The 14,603-nt window shown below is 56.1% G+C and overlaps 2 protein-coding genes and 1 pseudogene across 8 annotated transcripts in view; 2 read left to right on the forward strand and 1 right to left on the reverse strand.

Annotated features, from left to right (window-relative positions):
* LOC149914304 (uncharacterized) overlaps positions 1 to 14,603 on the forward strand; it is a 162,854-nt gene that overhangs the window by 130,590 nt on the left and 17,661 nt on the right. The window lies entirely within an intron of this gene.
* Positions 2,323 to 6,670, forward strand: LOC149914312 (annexin A4-like). Of its 3 annotated transcripts, XM_090127086.1 has the most exons (4): positions 2,323 to 4,267; positions 4,517 to 4,630; positions 5,553 to 5,609; positions 5,738 to 6,670. In XM_090127086.1, the coding sequence occupies exons 1-4, from the start codon at positions 4,175 to 4,177 to the stop codon at positions 5,846 to 5,848; spliced, it is 375 nt and encodes a 124-aa protein (XP_089983212.1). In that variant the 5' UTR covers positions 2,323 to 4,174; the 3' UTR covers positions 5,849 to 6,670. The 3 variants fall into 3 exon arrangements, 2 of the variants coding, with proteins under 2 accessions (XP_089983212.1, XP_089983213.1); XM_090127087.1 differs by lacking the exon at positions 5,738 to 6,670 and having other exon boundaries at positions 2,331 to 4,267; positions 4,776 to 5,716; XR_016460499.1 differs by lacking the exon at positions 5,738 to 6,670 and having other exon boundaries at positions 3,020 to 3,077; positions 3,188 to 4,630; positions 4,776 to 5,724.
* LOC149914313 (uncharacterized) lies at positions 7,068 to 9,176 on the reverse strand (annotated as a pseudogene).

Here is a 14,603-nt window from a genome sequence, read left to right on the forward strand (position 1 = left end):
CATTCCAGTGCCTGGCTGCTCTCTGAGAGAACAAGTTCTTCCTTATGTCTAACCTAAACCTCCTCTGGTACAACTTATGGCCATTTCCTCGGGTCCTGTTTGTTGCCTGGGAGACGAGGCCAAACCCCTCCTCATCACAGCCTCCATTCAGGAAGTTGTAGATTGCAATGAGGTCTCCTCTGAGCCTCCTCTTCTCCAGACTGAACAACCCCAACTCCTTCAGCCGCTCCTCGTAAGGCCTGTGTTCCAGACCCCATACCAGCTTTGTTGCCCTTCTCTGGACACGTTCCAGGGCCTCAATGTCTTTTTTTGTAGTGAGCGGCCCAAAACTGAACACAGTGCTCAATGCGTGGCCTCACCAGGGCTGAGTACAGGGGGATGATTCCCTCCCTGCTCCTGCTGGCCACGCTATTTCTAATGCAAGATGCTGTTGGCCCTCTTGGCCACCTGGGCACACCTCTGTCCCTGGAAAGGTGATGGAACAGCTTGTGCTGGATGCCATCTCCAGACAACTGGAAGAAAAGGAGGTTATCAGGAGTAATCAGCAAGGGTTCACCAGGGGGAGGGCATGCTTGACCAACCTGGTAGCCTTCTACGATGTTGTCACTGGCTGGGTGGATGTAGTGCATGTAGTCTACCTTGCTTTCAGCAAGGCGTTTGATACCGTCTCCCACAACATCCTTATGACAAAGCTGAGGAAGTGTGGACAGATGAGTGGACAGTGAGGTGGGTTGAGAACTGGCTGACTGGCAGAGCGCAGAGGGTCGTCGTTGGCGGTGCAGAGTCCGGTTGGAGACCTGTAACCAGCGGTGTTCCTCAGGGGTCGGTGCTGGGTCCGGTCTTGTTCAACATCTTCATCAATGTCCTCAATGAGGGAATAGTGCTCACCCTCAGCAAGGGTGATCTGTGAGGCCCCGTGTACTGAAAGGCAGCCACACGGTCTCCCATGAGCCTTCTGTTCTCCGGGCTCAACAAGCCCAAACCTCTCAGTCTCTCTCCAAAGGAGACATTCCCGATGCTTTGAAGCCTTTGAAGTCACGTTCCTGATGTCCAAGTTACGTGCCCATCATGTGTTAATGCTGTTGTGCCAATCGGTGGGCTCAACAGCTGCAACAAAGACACCAACGTCTTTGGGATAGGCTTATTTTACTGCCTATGACAAAATAAAACCAACAGTAATATTGGCAGCGTCTATAGCCAAAAGAGAAGCTTAGCAGTAAAGGGAATAAGCAAGGCAGTGGGCCTACTCATTGCCACGTGAGCACAGTGGTGAAGAAAGATCCACGACCAATTGCCCCAGCACTTTACCATCAGCCAGATCCGCAGTCACTGGGGAGCCCCGTTTGCAGGGAGGATCTGAAGAACCTCTCCCAGCCATGGGGAAGTTGCACAGCAATGCATCCATCCCACGAGTGAGGCGTCCAGAGCCGCTGCAAGCAGCTCCAGCCTTTCTAGCACACAGTAAACCAATGTACGGAGCAGTCCGAGGGAACAGCCGCTGCCCTCTTTCTCCTCTTGGTTTTCGCCCCGAAGCCTGGCCAGGGCTCAAGGGGAACAAAAGGCGTCGTGCTGTCAATCTTGCTGCAGCACGGGCCTCTTTGGCAAGACTGTCTGCCCAGCCCCCCCGCGTCGGGCTTCGTCGGGTAACGAACTCAGCAGCAAAGCTGCCCTCGGCTCCTCGGGGAGAGCCCGCCGTCGTCACGGAAACGCAGCGTGACAGCACGCAGGTCCCAGCAGCCCGGCTGATGTCACCGGCGCCGTGACTTCCTCTGCCTGCCCTGGAGCCGCAGCCCGAGAGCTTTCCGGCCCCCGGCCTCCCTCTCCCTGGTCAGCGCCAGCGCCGCCAGCTTTCTTCTCGGACAGACGTGAATACAGAAAACGGCAGTCGAGTCCTCCGCCTGCGGGGCAGCGGCTCAGCACGGCGCTGCTGACCGTTCGAGCCGAGCCGAGCCGGAACCGAAGGCGGCCGCCCGACTCTGCCGGGCTCCGACGCGTCTCGATCGGCGGGGTCGGTCCCTCTCTTTCGGGGCTGCCCGGCTCGGCCAGGAGCCGCTCCCGGACACCGGGCGTCCCGCCGCTCGCAGTCAGCCGCCGGTTCTCAGCCGGCGGCGCCCCGCCGCGACGCCGACTCCGGAGGACGGCTCCGTTCTGACGCGGGACGGACGGGGCCCCGAGGCGCGGGGCGGGCGGCGGCGGGGACGCGGGGCGGCGGAGCGCCGCTTTCCCGGCACGGAATCCCGCGGCCGCCATTGGCGGAGAGCCCGCGCTCGGCCCCGCCTCTCCCGCTCTCCTATTGGTCGGCCCGCGGAACGGGGCGGGCGCTCCCGGCGGGGTCGTTTGCGCCCGCGGTCGCGCCGTCATTGCGTCATCATCGCGCGCGTCCCGCGTGGCCCCGGCCCGGCTGCCCGCGGCGCTGCCCCGCTCCGCGCGCCCGCTCCGCTTCCGGGGCCCCGGGGCCCGCGCCCCCGGATCCTTTTCCTCCGCGCGGCCTTCCAGCCGCTCTGCCCCCGGCCTGCAGAGATGCCTCGGGTCGTCGTGACCGAAGTGCGGGACCGGCGCGTGGCGGTGTTGAACGTCGTTCCGTTGGCATCAGCCGTCGGTCAGCCCGTCCAGAGCCCTGTGCGGGGCCTTCGTTTCCTCAGGCGGATAACGGGAGGATGCCGGAGCCGAGGGGCGGTGGGAGGGAGGCGGGGACGGGAGCATCCTGCCGTGCCGCCAGCAGCCCGGGGGCCGCGTGCTGTGGGTGCCGGCACGAAGCTCCGCCGTCCGTCAGCACGGGAGCTGCGGTTCTGGTGCAGCAGCAGGAGCTCAGCGCAGCGCTGCAGAGAGCGGTCCGGCGGCACGGGAAGAAGATGACGGCCTGGAGCGCGAGTGCCTCAGCAGTGTCTGCAGCCTGCGAGGAGCCGAGCCGGGCTGGGGAGAGGAAGGTGTGGGAGTCCCGGGGAGGGACGCGCGATGGCAGCGTTATTGGCAGGATCAGCTGCTTCCTCCACCGCTCCCGACGCTGAGCACTGGTTTCCTTTGAGAAGCAGCCCACTGTCACATCTGTGGGATTCTGCAGGACACACAGGCATGGGGTAAGTTTAGGTTGGATATCAGGACAAACTTCTGTGCAGAACTTCTACAGCCGTGGGTGGGATCCCCCTGAGCTCCCCTTCTCCAGGCTGAGCAGCCCCCTCTCTCTCAGCCTCTTGTCATGGCAGAGGTGTTCCAGTCCCTTCACCATCTTGGTAGCCCTGCGTTGGACTCTTTCCAGCATGTCCAGCTGTCTCCTGTACTGGGAGCCCAGAGCTGGACGCTGTTCTCCAGCTGCAGCCTCCCCAGTGCCGAGCAGAGCAAAAGGAATGGTGCAGAATACTGGTCCTTACCTGCTACAAGAGAAGTCAGGACTAGGGCTATGATGGGAGCGCATTGCTTTATGATTGACGTGGAGAACTGCTAGGAAGAAGGCCTGGTGGGCCTGAACACAGATGCCGGGTGGTCCAGCTTTTGTTTCACTGGAAACCAGGTACTCCGTGGGCAGCAGCATGGAGATATGTTCTCCATGCAGTTGTGCCCCCGTGGCTTCTTTCTGATATGCTTGGGAAGTCCCACTAGAACAGGCTGCCGTGTGAGACAGAAGTGAGAGAGAAGCATCAGTTGTGTGGGTGGAGTTTTACTATCTCTGTGTTCACATCTTTTATGTTTGTCTTCTTTTTTTTTTTTTCCAGTTCAACTCTGCGTGCGTCGGTCTGCCTTTGCTAAATCCTTTTCTTGTGGCCTTAGGCAACAATCGAGGGGGTCTCAAGTTTCAGCGCTGAGCAAGAAGCGCAGGCTCTCAGGAAGGCCATGAAGGGCTTTGCTAAGTTGATCTCCCTCCATGGTCAACTTTTATTTTTTCCCCAGCACTGCGAATGGCTGCTCTGGTGGTTTGATAGAGGGAAGCATAGCTGCTTGCACTGCTCTGCTGCACAACTGCCCTAAAAATTGTTGGAAAGTGGAAACAGAACTGCCCTTCGTGTCCCAAAATGCAGCTGCTCTGGTGGCCTGGGTCCTGGCAGCTTTGTGTGCATCGATGTAGTCCTGGAGCTGTTGAGAGCCGGCTGTGTGAGGGACTGGAGGTGGCACAAGACCAGAGGGCACTTCTGATCCTTGTGCAAGCATCCTGACTAGCTTCCATTTGTTTCTTGCAGGCATGGATGAAGATGCCATCACTGACGTCTTGACCAATCTAAATATTTCCCAGCGTCAGCAAGTTCTGATCACCTCTAAGAGCACTACTGGCAGGGTGGGTGGTCTGCAGAGATGCATGAACGTGGTTGTGTCACTTGGGCGCAAAGTGAAAAACGACCCAATCTCTACAAGAGAAAGGTCGGCAGAGACTTCACCTGACCAAGGTTGTTTTGTTCTTGTTCAGTTCAGAGCAGTTGTTGATGCAAGGAGGGTTGGAGCCTGAAGAGGAGTGCTGAACAGCTCAGTTCCTCTGTCCTCAAAGGCCGTCCCTTCTGCCAACTCCTTTCTCCTCTTTGCCTTCTAGGATTTGATTGATGACTTGAAGTCGGAGCTGAGTGGGAATTTTGAGAGGGTGATCATTGGGGTGATGACTCCCACCACCATGTATGACGTGCACGAACTAAGGAGGGCTGTGAAGGTTTGGAAATCTTCCTTTTGTATTGCTTAAGTTCTGGCCAAGGACTTACTGCTTTGTTATGCATGTCTTCTCTCTCTTAAAGAAACCTGGTTGCACGTCACAAGCAGGTGCTGGTATCTTAAGTCTTGCCTTGGTGATTCCCTAGGGAGCAGGAGCAGATGAAGGTTGCCCAATGGAAATTCTGGCTTCTCGCACCAATGGAGAGATTTGTCGCATTAATGAGAACTACAAGCTTCGTAAGGAGTGCGAAAGGCTCTCTTGTCAGTTTCCTTCTGTCTGCGCTTCTTAATTGGAGGCTGTAGCACTAATGATGATGGCTGGAGTGCTGCAGTGCTGCTGGGAGCCCTGGGCACAGTTCTGTACTTAGCTAGGTTACAGCTGGCAAATGTTGTGGGCAGCACCCAGGTGGTGGCCCTGCTCCTAACGGGTGCTGTGTGTGTGTTCTTGCTGGAATATGGCTGCTCCCTTGAGGATGGCATCGTATCTGACACATCTCCCATGTTTCGAAGGGTCCTCGTGTCCCTCGCAACGGTGAGCCAAGCTGAGGGGAGAAGGGGGTGAATGTTCAGAGCTGTGGGCACAGCTCTGCACTCAGTGGTGAGGAGCTCCAGGCTGGCTTTTTCTCACCCTGTGTGTCCCATGACCTGCTCCTCAAACCCAGCCTCTCCGGGGAGGGAACTCTGACTCTGGGTGTGCATGAGTGCTGTGGGCTCTTCTTTAAATGTCCCAGTGAAGTGGGTTGCTGCTCGTTTCAGAAGGAAGCCCAAAGTACATCTGAGCTGCATTTCATTTGTAAGCTAGTGTTCCCTTTGAAGGACTCCATTATCCATCCCCAGCAGCTTTTCATGAGTGGGGAATTCTCAGGAGTTGCTTCCAGTAGATGCTCTGGTGAACTGAGTCTTCTATCCTTGTGTCTTTGCAGGGAAACAGAGATGAAGGAATGTATGTGGATGATGCCCATGCTCAGCAAGATGCTCAGGTGCGTAGTAATGTGCTTCCCAATCTATTCTTGAGCAGGTGATGCATGGTGAAGAGAAGCCAGCCTGTGAAATGGAAATAATGCTTTTAGCCTTGTTTGCAAGTCTCTAACGAGAGGTCTCTCGACAGGCTGGCTACTTGGCAGGGGCAGTGAGATTTTGGCTGTCGGTTGCCGTGCCTGGTAGGTGCTTGTTGGAAAATATCCGTGATCTAGACAAGTACGCGCCAGCAGTGCTCTAGCTGCAAGGGATTTAAGATCTCCTGTACGCCCAGTCTTCTCCATGAGCCTTACTTTGTCACCCCTAATGTCTTGAAGTGCCTGTACGAAGCGGGGGAGAAGAAGTGGGGAACAGATGAGGTGCAGTTTATGTCCATCCTCTGTACACGGAACAGGTATCACCTAGTGAGAGGTAGGACCCCTGCACAGTGTCCTGGGTTTTTCTTTCCTTCCTTGTTTGTGTGTGATGCTTTTGTAGGAGCTCTGTAGCTGTCCAGTAGATGTGAACTCTTCTGAGGCAGCAGGTGTCCTAGAGAGAGCCGCATTGCATCCATTCCATTCTGGCTGTTTTATTCCCTCCTGAGACTGAAAGGGACTTGAGAAACCGAAGTCCAACTGGCTGCAGCTCCAGCATGGAAAGCAGAGATCATGAAGTGTGACTGCCATTGGGGCAGGGGGGAGAGGAGCTAAGAAACTTGATTGGCAGCACAAAGCAGCAGGTCTTGAAAATGGTACTAGCTGTGGTAGGCCAATTCGCAAGACTGTTAGCAGTGAAAATGAATTATTTCTGTGGGGCGATCCTGATTTAGCTGAGAGTGCTGCAGGGATGAAAGAATGTTCATGCAGTATACGAGGAGCTTGTTGCAAAGCGGTCCTTTGAACCTCTGTGACTTTCTGCCATAGTTTTTGATGGTACAGAGGCATTGCTAACAAGGACATAACAGCATTAAATCTGAGATGGCAGGAGATCTGGAAGATGCTTTGCTGCCTGTAGGTGAGCGCTCTGCTTTTAAATGTTGTCTACAAAGAAATGAAGTGATTAGAGGTGCTGTGTCTTCCCTTGAGTGACTGTTACGTACAGGTTTGTCTTTGTTTATGGGCACAGAGCAAGGCTGGGTGGGACTTGGAGTACCCAGGTGTAGAGGGAGGTGTCTCTGCCTATTGCAGGGGGGTTGGAACTCTTCTCCCTCTTTTCTCTGCCCCATTCCTTCCTTTCTTCTTCCATTTGCCCTTCCCTCTTTTGCTGTTCCCTCTGTTCTCCCCGCCCTCTCTTTTTCTCTTGTCCTTTTTAGATCTGCTCTTCTTACCTCTTTCTCCTCCCCTCTTGCTCCTCCCTCTTCTGTTCTTCCCCTTAAAAGCTCCTCTCTTCCCTTTTTCTTTGTTCTGCTCTATCGTTTCTCTCCTCTCCTCTCTTCTTTGTGGCAAGAGGGCGCCGAGCTCCCTTGCTGGTGTGGCGAGAGGCGCAGACTCCCTTGCTGGTGCAGAACGAAGGACCTTTATTGTAGGTGCTCACAACCTTTTATACCCGCGCAAAAACAACTGGTTACATGTAGGAGTCAGGCATCTCGTGTGTGTTTGTGTCTGGCTCAACTTACTGCTAAGCTTTCTTACACGTTAGCAAGATAATGACTTTGTTTATCCCACAGGGCTGCAAGTGGGACACTGGGATATGGGGTCGTATAGGGACACAGGGGGAACGTGAGGATGTGGGGAGTGGGTTGAGGTGAAAAGGGGGGGTATGGGGTGGTGGTGGAGTGCTTTTAATTCCTCTGGAGAGCGGACGGGGGGCCCTGTGACCCGAAGGTGTGGCCCTGAGCCATAACCCCACGAGCCATAACCCAAGGTGACCACAAAAGCCCGTATGTGCCACCTTTACCTCACACGTTGCCTTCTCCTGAGCAGCACTCTGCTCCTGCAGCCTGTGGCCCCTATCCCCATATCCTCTGCTGTTACTTCTGGCAACCACCGTGACAAAGGCCGCACTGCCTAGGGGCTAACGATCTGCATTCGCTAGGGCCAGAGCAACATTGACACCAATATGATGTAGAAGCAAATGACAATTTATTAAGGCACAACAACCCCTTACATACACATCCCTATCGCCTAAGCCCCTTAAGCATGCGTCACATGTTACTCACACTTTACTCACAGAGTGGGGAAGGTCCTATCGCGTCACAACCCGATACCCCGTTATCGCCTACCACAACACACTATGAGACACACTAAGACAGCCAGTATAATTTGGAGCAAGCATCGTTAGCTTCCCTAAGTAACACGGGCCACCAAGGGGGTTCTTTGGGATACCCTGCCAGGCTCTATCTCCACATATTGGCCACACTGAAAACACGGCCCTTGTCGCTGCAGAGATTTTTGATGTCGCAGGCTGACATACTGGATAATTTCTCCTGGGGTGTTAAGCATTCCCGGGGCGGCCCGCAACAATGCCTTAACATTTCTCCCAGAACTAACTTCCCCTTCATCTGCTGAGCTGTTGCTCCAGCTATTGCCCGAGCTATTGCCCTTGGGTGTAATCTGAGACAGCAGGCCTTTTGTCTGCCCCCTCCCTGTGCCGGCAGTAAGCTGCTCCCACCCGTGTGGGTCGTACCCTCCTCCGCTCCCTTGACCCAGGGCGCACTGACACAATTCAGATAAAGGATACAACGTTTCACCCAACCGGTCTGGATATGGTGGCAGGGGGGTGAGTCAGCGAACCTCCTCTGCTATCTTGTTGTCTGTCTTCTTTCAGACTGGGCACTGTCAGTTCAGCTCGCGGCTCCGTCTCCTCTCGGTCCCTGTAAACAACCACCGCTCCCGAGCCCCCTCCGGAACCCCCTGGGTCCGGTGTCCCAGCCCCGTTGCTGAGACCCAAAAGCAACCGAGCCTCCAACTATACTTTTTTTTCCTCTCTGGCTGCCTTCAACACTCCTAGTATCAGGCCCCAAGTTTTTAGCTCAGATCCACCCTTCTGTGTGCTCATAATATGTTGCGTGAGCACGGAGGTGAGATTGTCCCACCTCCAGTGGTCAAGAATCTCTTAGGGGGCGTTAACCTCCCCCTCCTGCTCTAACCTGGAGATAACTGCAGCGACCTCCTTCTTAGAAGGAATGTTCTTGTCACAGTAATCTTTGCACAGCTGAAGTATTACCTTAATTACCGGTTCCATGATTCGGACCTCAGCGCAGCACCGCTACTCTGCCGTTCCGCTGACTACGAATCGTGGCACAGCGCCCGTACCGTGCTGGTTCTCGCTTGATGATGGCCCAGACCTCAGCGCAGCGACACAACCACGCTGCCTCCCGCTGACTATGAGCCCCGTTACAATTCAATGATAGCCCAGACCTCAGCACAGCGACACTAGCACACTGCCTCCCGCTGACTATGAGCCCCCCTTACAGTTCAATAATAGCCCAGACCTCAGCACAGCGACACTACCACGCTGCCTTCTGCCGAGTATGGGCCCCGGCGTCAGCCTGACACCGCACTGCTAGTTGCTGGAAGGTAAAGGGTGACAGTCCGATCTCCTCACATGGGGCACCATTTGTTAACTCCGGCAACCACCGTGTCAAAGGCCGCACTGCCTAGGGGCTAGCGATCTGCATTCGCTAGGGCCATAGCAACATTGACACCAATATGATGCAGAAGCAAATGGCAATTTATTAAGGCACAACAACCCCTTACATACACATCCCTATCGCCTAAGCCCCCTAAGCATGCGTCACGTGTTACTCACACGTTACTCACAGAGCAGGGAAGGTCCTATCACGTCACAACCCGATACCCCGTTATCGCCTACCACAACACAGCAGGGGGTCCTTTCACATCACAGCCTGATATCTCGTTAGTGCCTACAACAACAGTTGACCATGGAGGGAGATCAACTTAGCAAAGCCCTTCATGGCCTTCCTGAGAGCCTGCGCTTCTTGCTCAGCGCTGAAACTTGAGACCCCCTCGATTGTTGCCTAAGGCCACAAGAAAAGGATTTAGCAAAGGCAGACCGACGCACGCAGAGTTGAACTGGAAAAAAAAAAGAAGACAAACATAAAAGATGTGAACACAGAGATAGTAAAACTCCACCCACACAACTGATGCTTCTCTCTCACTTCTGTCTCACACGGCAGCCTGTTCTAGTGGGACTTCCCAAGCATATCAGAAAGAAGCCACGGGGACACAACTGCATGGAGAACATATCTCCATGCTGCTGCCCACGGAGTACCTGGTTTCCAGTGAAACAAAAGCTGGACCACCCGGCATCTGTGTTCAGGCCCACCAGGCCTTCTTCCTAGCAGTTCTCCACGTCAATCATAAAGCAATGCGCTCCCATCATAGCCCTAGTCCTGACTTCTCTTGTAGCAGGTAAGGACCAGTATTCTGCACCATTCCTTTTGCTCTGCTCGGCACTGGGGAGGCTGCAGCTGGAGAACAGCGTCCAGCTCTGGGCTCCCAGTACAGGAGACAGCTGGACATGCTGGAAAGAGTCCAACGCAGGGCTACCAAGATGGTGAAGGGACTGGAACACCTCTGCCATGACAAGAGGCTGAGAGAGAGGGGGCTGCTCAGCCTGGAGAAGGGGAGCTCAGGGGGATCCCACCCACGGCTGTAGAAGTTCTGCACAGAAGTTTGTCCTGATATCCAACCTAAACTTACCCCATGCCTGTGTGTCCTGCGGAACCCCACAGATGTGACAGTGGGCTGCTTCTCAAAGGAAACCAGTGCTCGGCGTCGGGAGCGGTGGAGGAAGCAGCTGATCCTGCCAATAACGCTGCCATCGCGCGTCCCTCCCCGGGACTCCCACACCTTCCTCTCCCCAGCCCGGCTCGGCTCCTCGCAGGCTGCAGACACTGCTGAGGCACTCGCGCTCCAGGCCGTCATCTTCTTCCCGTGCCGCCGGACCGCTCTCTGCAGCGCTGCGCTGAGCTCCTGCTGCTGCACCAGAACCGCAGCTCCCGTGCTGACGGACGGCGGAGCTTCGTGCCGGCACCCACAGCACGCGGCCCCCGGGCTGCTGGCGGCACGGCAGGATGCTCCCGTCCCCGCCTCCCTCCCACCGCCCCTCGGCTCCGGCATCCTCCCGTTATCCGCCTGAGGAAACGAAGGCCCCGCACAGGGCTCTGGACGGGCTGACCGACGGCTGATGCCAACGGAACGACGTTCAACACCGCCACGCGCCGGTCCCGCACTTCGGTCACGACGACCCGAGGCATCTCTGCAGGCCGGGGGCAGAGCGGCTGGAAGGCCGCGCGGAGGAAAAGGATCCGGGGGCGCGGGCCCCGGGGCCCCGGAAGCGGAGCGGGCGCGCGGAGCGGGGCAGCGCCGCGGGCAGCCGGGCCGGGGCCACGCGGGACGCGCGCGATGATGACGCAATGACGGCGCGACCGCGGGCGCAAACGACCCCGCCGGGAGCGCCCGCCCCGTTCCGCGGGCCGACCAATAGGAGAGCGGGAGAGGCGGGGCCGAGCGCGGGCTCTCCGCCAATGGCGGCCGCGGGATTCCGTGCCGGGAAAGCGGCGCTCCGCCGCCCCGCGTCCCCGCCGCCGCCCGCCCCGCGCCTCGGGGCCCCGTCCGTCCCGCGTCAGAACGGAGCCGTCCTCCGGAGTCGGCGTCGCGGCGGGGCGCCGCCGGCTGAGAACCGGCGGCTGACTGCGAGCGGCGGGACGCCCGGTGTCCGGGAGCGGCTCCTGGCCGAGCCGGGCAGCCCCGAAAGAGAGGGACCGACCCCGCCGATCGAGACGCGTCGGAGCCCGGCAGAGTCGGGCGGCCGCCTTCGGTTCCGGCTCGGCTCGGCTCGAACGGTCAGCAGCGCCGTGCTGAGCCGCTGCCCCGCAGGCGGAGGACTCGACTGCCGTTTTCTGTATTCACGTCTGTCCGAGAAGAAAGCTGGCGGCGCTGGCGCTGACCAGGGAGAGGGAGGCCGGGGGCCGGAAAGCTCTCGGGCTGCGGCTCCAGGGCAGGCAGAGGAAGTCACGGCGCCGGTGACATCAGCCGGGCTGCTGGGACCTGCGTGCTGTCACGCTGCGTTTCCGTGACGACGGCGGGCTCTCCCCGAGGAGCCGAGGGCAGCTTTGCTGCTGAGTTCGTTACCCGACGAAGCCCGACGCGGGGGGGCTGGGCAGACAGTCTTGCCAAAGAGGCCCGTGCTGCAGCAAGATTGACAGCACGACGCCTTTTGTTCCCCTTGAGCCCTGGCCAGGCTTCGGGGCGAAAACCAAGAGGAGAAAGAGGGCAGCGGCTGTTCCCTCGGACTGCTCCGTACATTGGTTTACTGTGTGCTAGAAAGGCTGGAGCTGCTTGCAGCGGCTCTGGACGCCTCACTCGTGGGATGGATGCATTGCTGTGCAACTTCCCCATGGCTGGGAGAGGTTCTTCAGATCCTCCCTGCAAACGGGGCTCCCCAGTGACTGCGGATCTGGCTGATGGTAAAGTGCTGGGGCAATTGGTCGTGGATCTTTCTTCACCACTGTGCTCACGTGGCAATGAGTAGGCCCACTGCCTTGCTTATTCCCTTTACTGCTAAGCTTCTCTTTTGGCTATAGACGCTGCCAATATTACTGTTGGTTTTATTTTGTCATAGGCAGTAAAATAAGCCTATCCCAAAGACGTTGGTGTCTTTGTTGCAGCTGTTGAGCCCACCGATTGGCACAACAGCATTAACACATGATGGGCACGTAACTTGGACATCAGGAACGTGACTTCAAAGGCTTCAAAGCATCGGGAATGTCTCCTTTGGAGAGAGACTGAGAGGTTTGGGCTTGTTGAGCCCGGAGAACAGAAGGCTCATGGGAGACCGTGTGGCTGCCTTTCAGTACACGGGGCCTCACAGATCACCCTTGCTGAGGGTGAGCACTATTCCCTCATTGAGGACATTGATGAAGATGTTGAACAAGACCGGACCCAGCACCGACCCCTGAGGAACACCGCTGGTTACAGGTCTCCAACCGGACTCTGCACCGCCAACGACGACCCTCTGCGCTCTGCCAGTCAGCCAGTTCTCAACCCACCTCACTGTCCACTCATCTGTCCACACTTCCTCAGCTTTGTCATAAGGATGTTGTGGGAGACGGTATCAAACGCCTTGCTGAAAGCAAGGTAGACTACATGCACTACATCCACCCAGCCAGTGACAACATCGTAGAAGGCTACCAGGTTGGTCAAGCATGCCCTCCCCCTGGTGAACCCTTGCTGATTACTCCTGATAACCTCCTTTTCTTCCAGTTGTCTGGAGATGGCATCCAGCACAAGCTGTTCCATCACCTTTCCAGGGACAGAGGTGTGCCCAGGTGGCCAAGAGGGCCAACAGCATCTTGCATTAGAAATAGCGTGGCCAGCAGGAGCAGGGAGGGAATCATCCCCCTGTACTCAGCCCTGGTGAGGCCACGCATTGAGCACTGTGTTCAGTTTTGGGCCGCTCACTACAAAAAAAGACATTGAGGCCCTGGAACGTGTCCAGAGAAGGGCAACAAAGCTGGTATGGGGTCTGGAACACAGGCCTTACGAGGAGCGGCTGAAGGAGTTGGGGTTGTTCAGTCTGGAGAAGAGGAGGCTCAGAGGAGACCTCATTGCAATCTACAACTTCCTGAATGGAGGCTGTGATGAGGAGGGGTTTGGCCTCGTCTCCCAGGCAACAAACAGGACCCGAGGAAATGGCCATAAGTTGTACCAGAGGAGGTTTAGGTTAGACATAAGGAAGAACTTGTTCTCTCAGAGAGCAGCCAGGCACTGGAATGGCTGCCCAGGAAGGTGGTGGAGTCGCCGTCCCTGGCAGTGTTCATGAGGCATCTGGATTAGGAGTTACAGGATATGGTTTAGTGCTTGTGGTAGCAATGGTGATGGAAGGATGGTTTTTTCTCCTTTCCTTTTTCTTCTTTTCTTCCCTTCCTTTCCTTTTTTTCCTTTTTTCATTTTGTTTTCTGTTTTCCATCTTTTCTTTCCCTCTCCCCTTTTCTTTCCCTCTCCCCTTTTCTTTCCCTCTCCCCTTTTCTTTCCCTCTCCCCTTTTCTTTCCCTCTCCCCTTTTCTTTCCCTCTCCCCTTTTCTTTCCCTCTCCCCTTTTCTTTCCCTCTCCCCTTTTCTTTCCCTCTCCCCTTTTCTTTCCCTCTCCCCTTTTCTTTCCGTCTCTTTTCATCTCTTCCCCTTTCTTTCCTTTTTTCATTTCTTTTGATTCATTTTGTTTAGTACTTTCTTACTTTTCATCTTTTAGATTCCTTTCTAAAAGAAAAGATAGAATGGGAGACAATAATTAAAGAAACAAAACCTGCTTTGAAAGCCATGGGGCCGGATGGATTGAACCTTGGGGTGCTGAGGGGGTTGGCAGACGTGGCTGCCAAGCCGCTCTCCATCATCCTTCAGCAGTCCTGGCTAATTGGGGATGTGTCCTGGCTGTCCCTGAACGTGTTTAAAGAGCTCTGGATGTGGTGCTCAGGGACATGATTGAGTGGTGGGTTGTTAGAGTTAGGGGAGTATGGTCAGGTTGTGGTTGGACTCGATGATCTTTCGGGTCTTTTCCAACCTGATCCATTCTATGATTCTACGGATTTAACAGCAGCGTTCTTGTGGGAGCTGCATTGAAACTTGCAGTGTCTCTGGGTCCCCAGAATTACTTTCTCCAAGCTGATTCGTAGGTGCTGGCACTTCTTTAAAGCAAGAGCAGCTGCTGATGGGAGGAAGGTAGTTCAGGCTCATGAGCTCTGCAGCATCTCCCAGGATGGTACCAGAGGAGGCAGGAATGATATTGCAGAAGATGAGAAGCTCCCCAGCAGGAAGCCAGAAACCCTGCGGGAGAGTCGGAGCACGTGTGGATGCCCAGGAGGTAATGCAGCCCCAGTATTTGAGAAGCGCGTGGCCAAGGAGCTGCGGCCCAAGAACAGAGCTATTCCGCCTTTGCAGAATAGCTGGCATCCCAAGAAGGACTCGTCTGTCCTTGTAAAAAGCAGGGGGAGGGCACGTCCAAATGCTTGCTGGTTGCTTGGGAGCTCAAATCCTCCAAGCTGGAGGCAGCCTGGGG

This window comes from Phasianus colchicus, chromosome 30 (assembly GCF_987193195.1).
Source record: "Phasianus colchicus chromosome 30, bPhaCol1.hap1.1, whole genome shotgun sequence".
Classification (NCBI taxonomy): Eukaryota; Metazoa; Chordata; class Aves; order Galliformes; family Phasianidae; genus Phasianus; species Phasianus colchicus.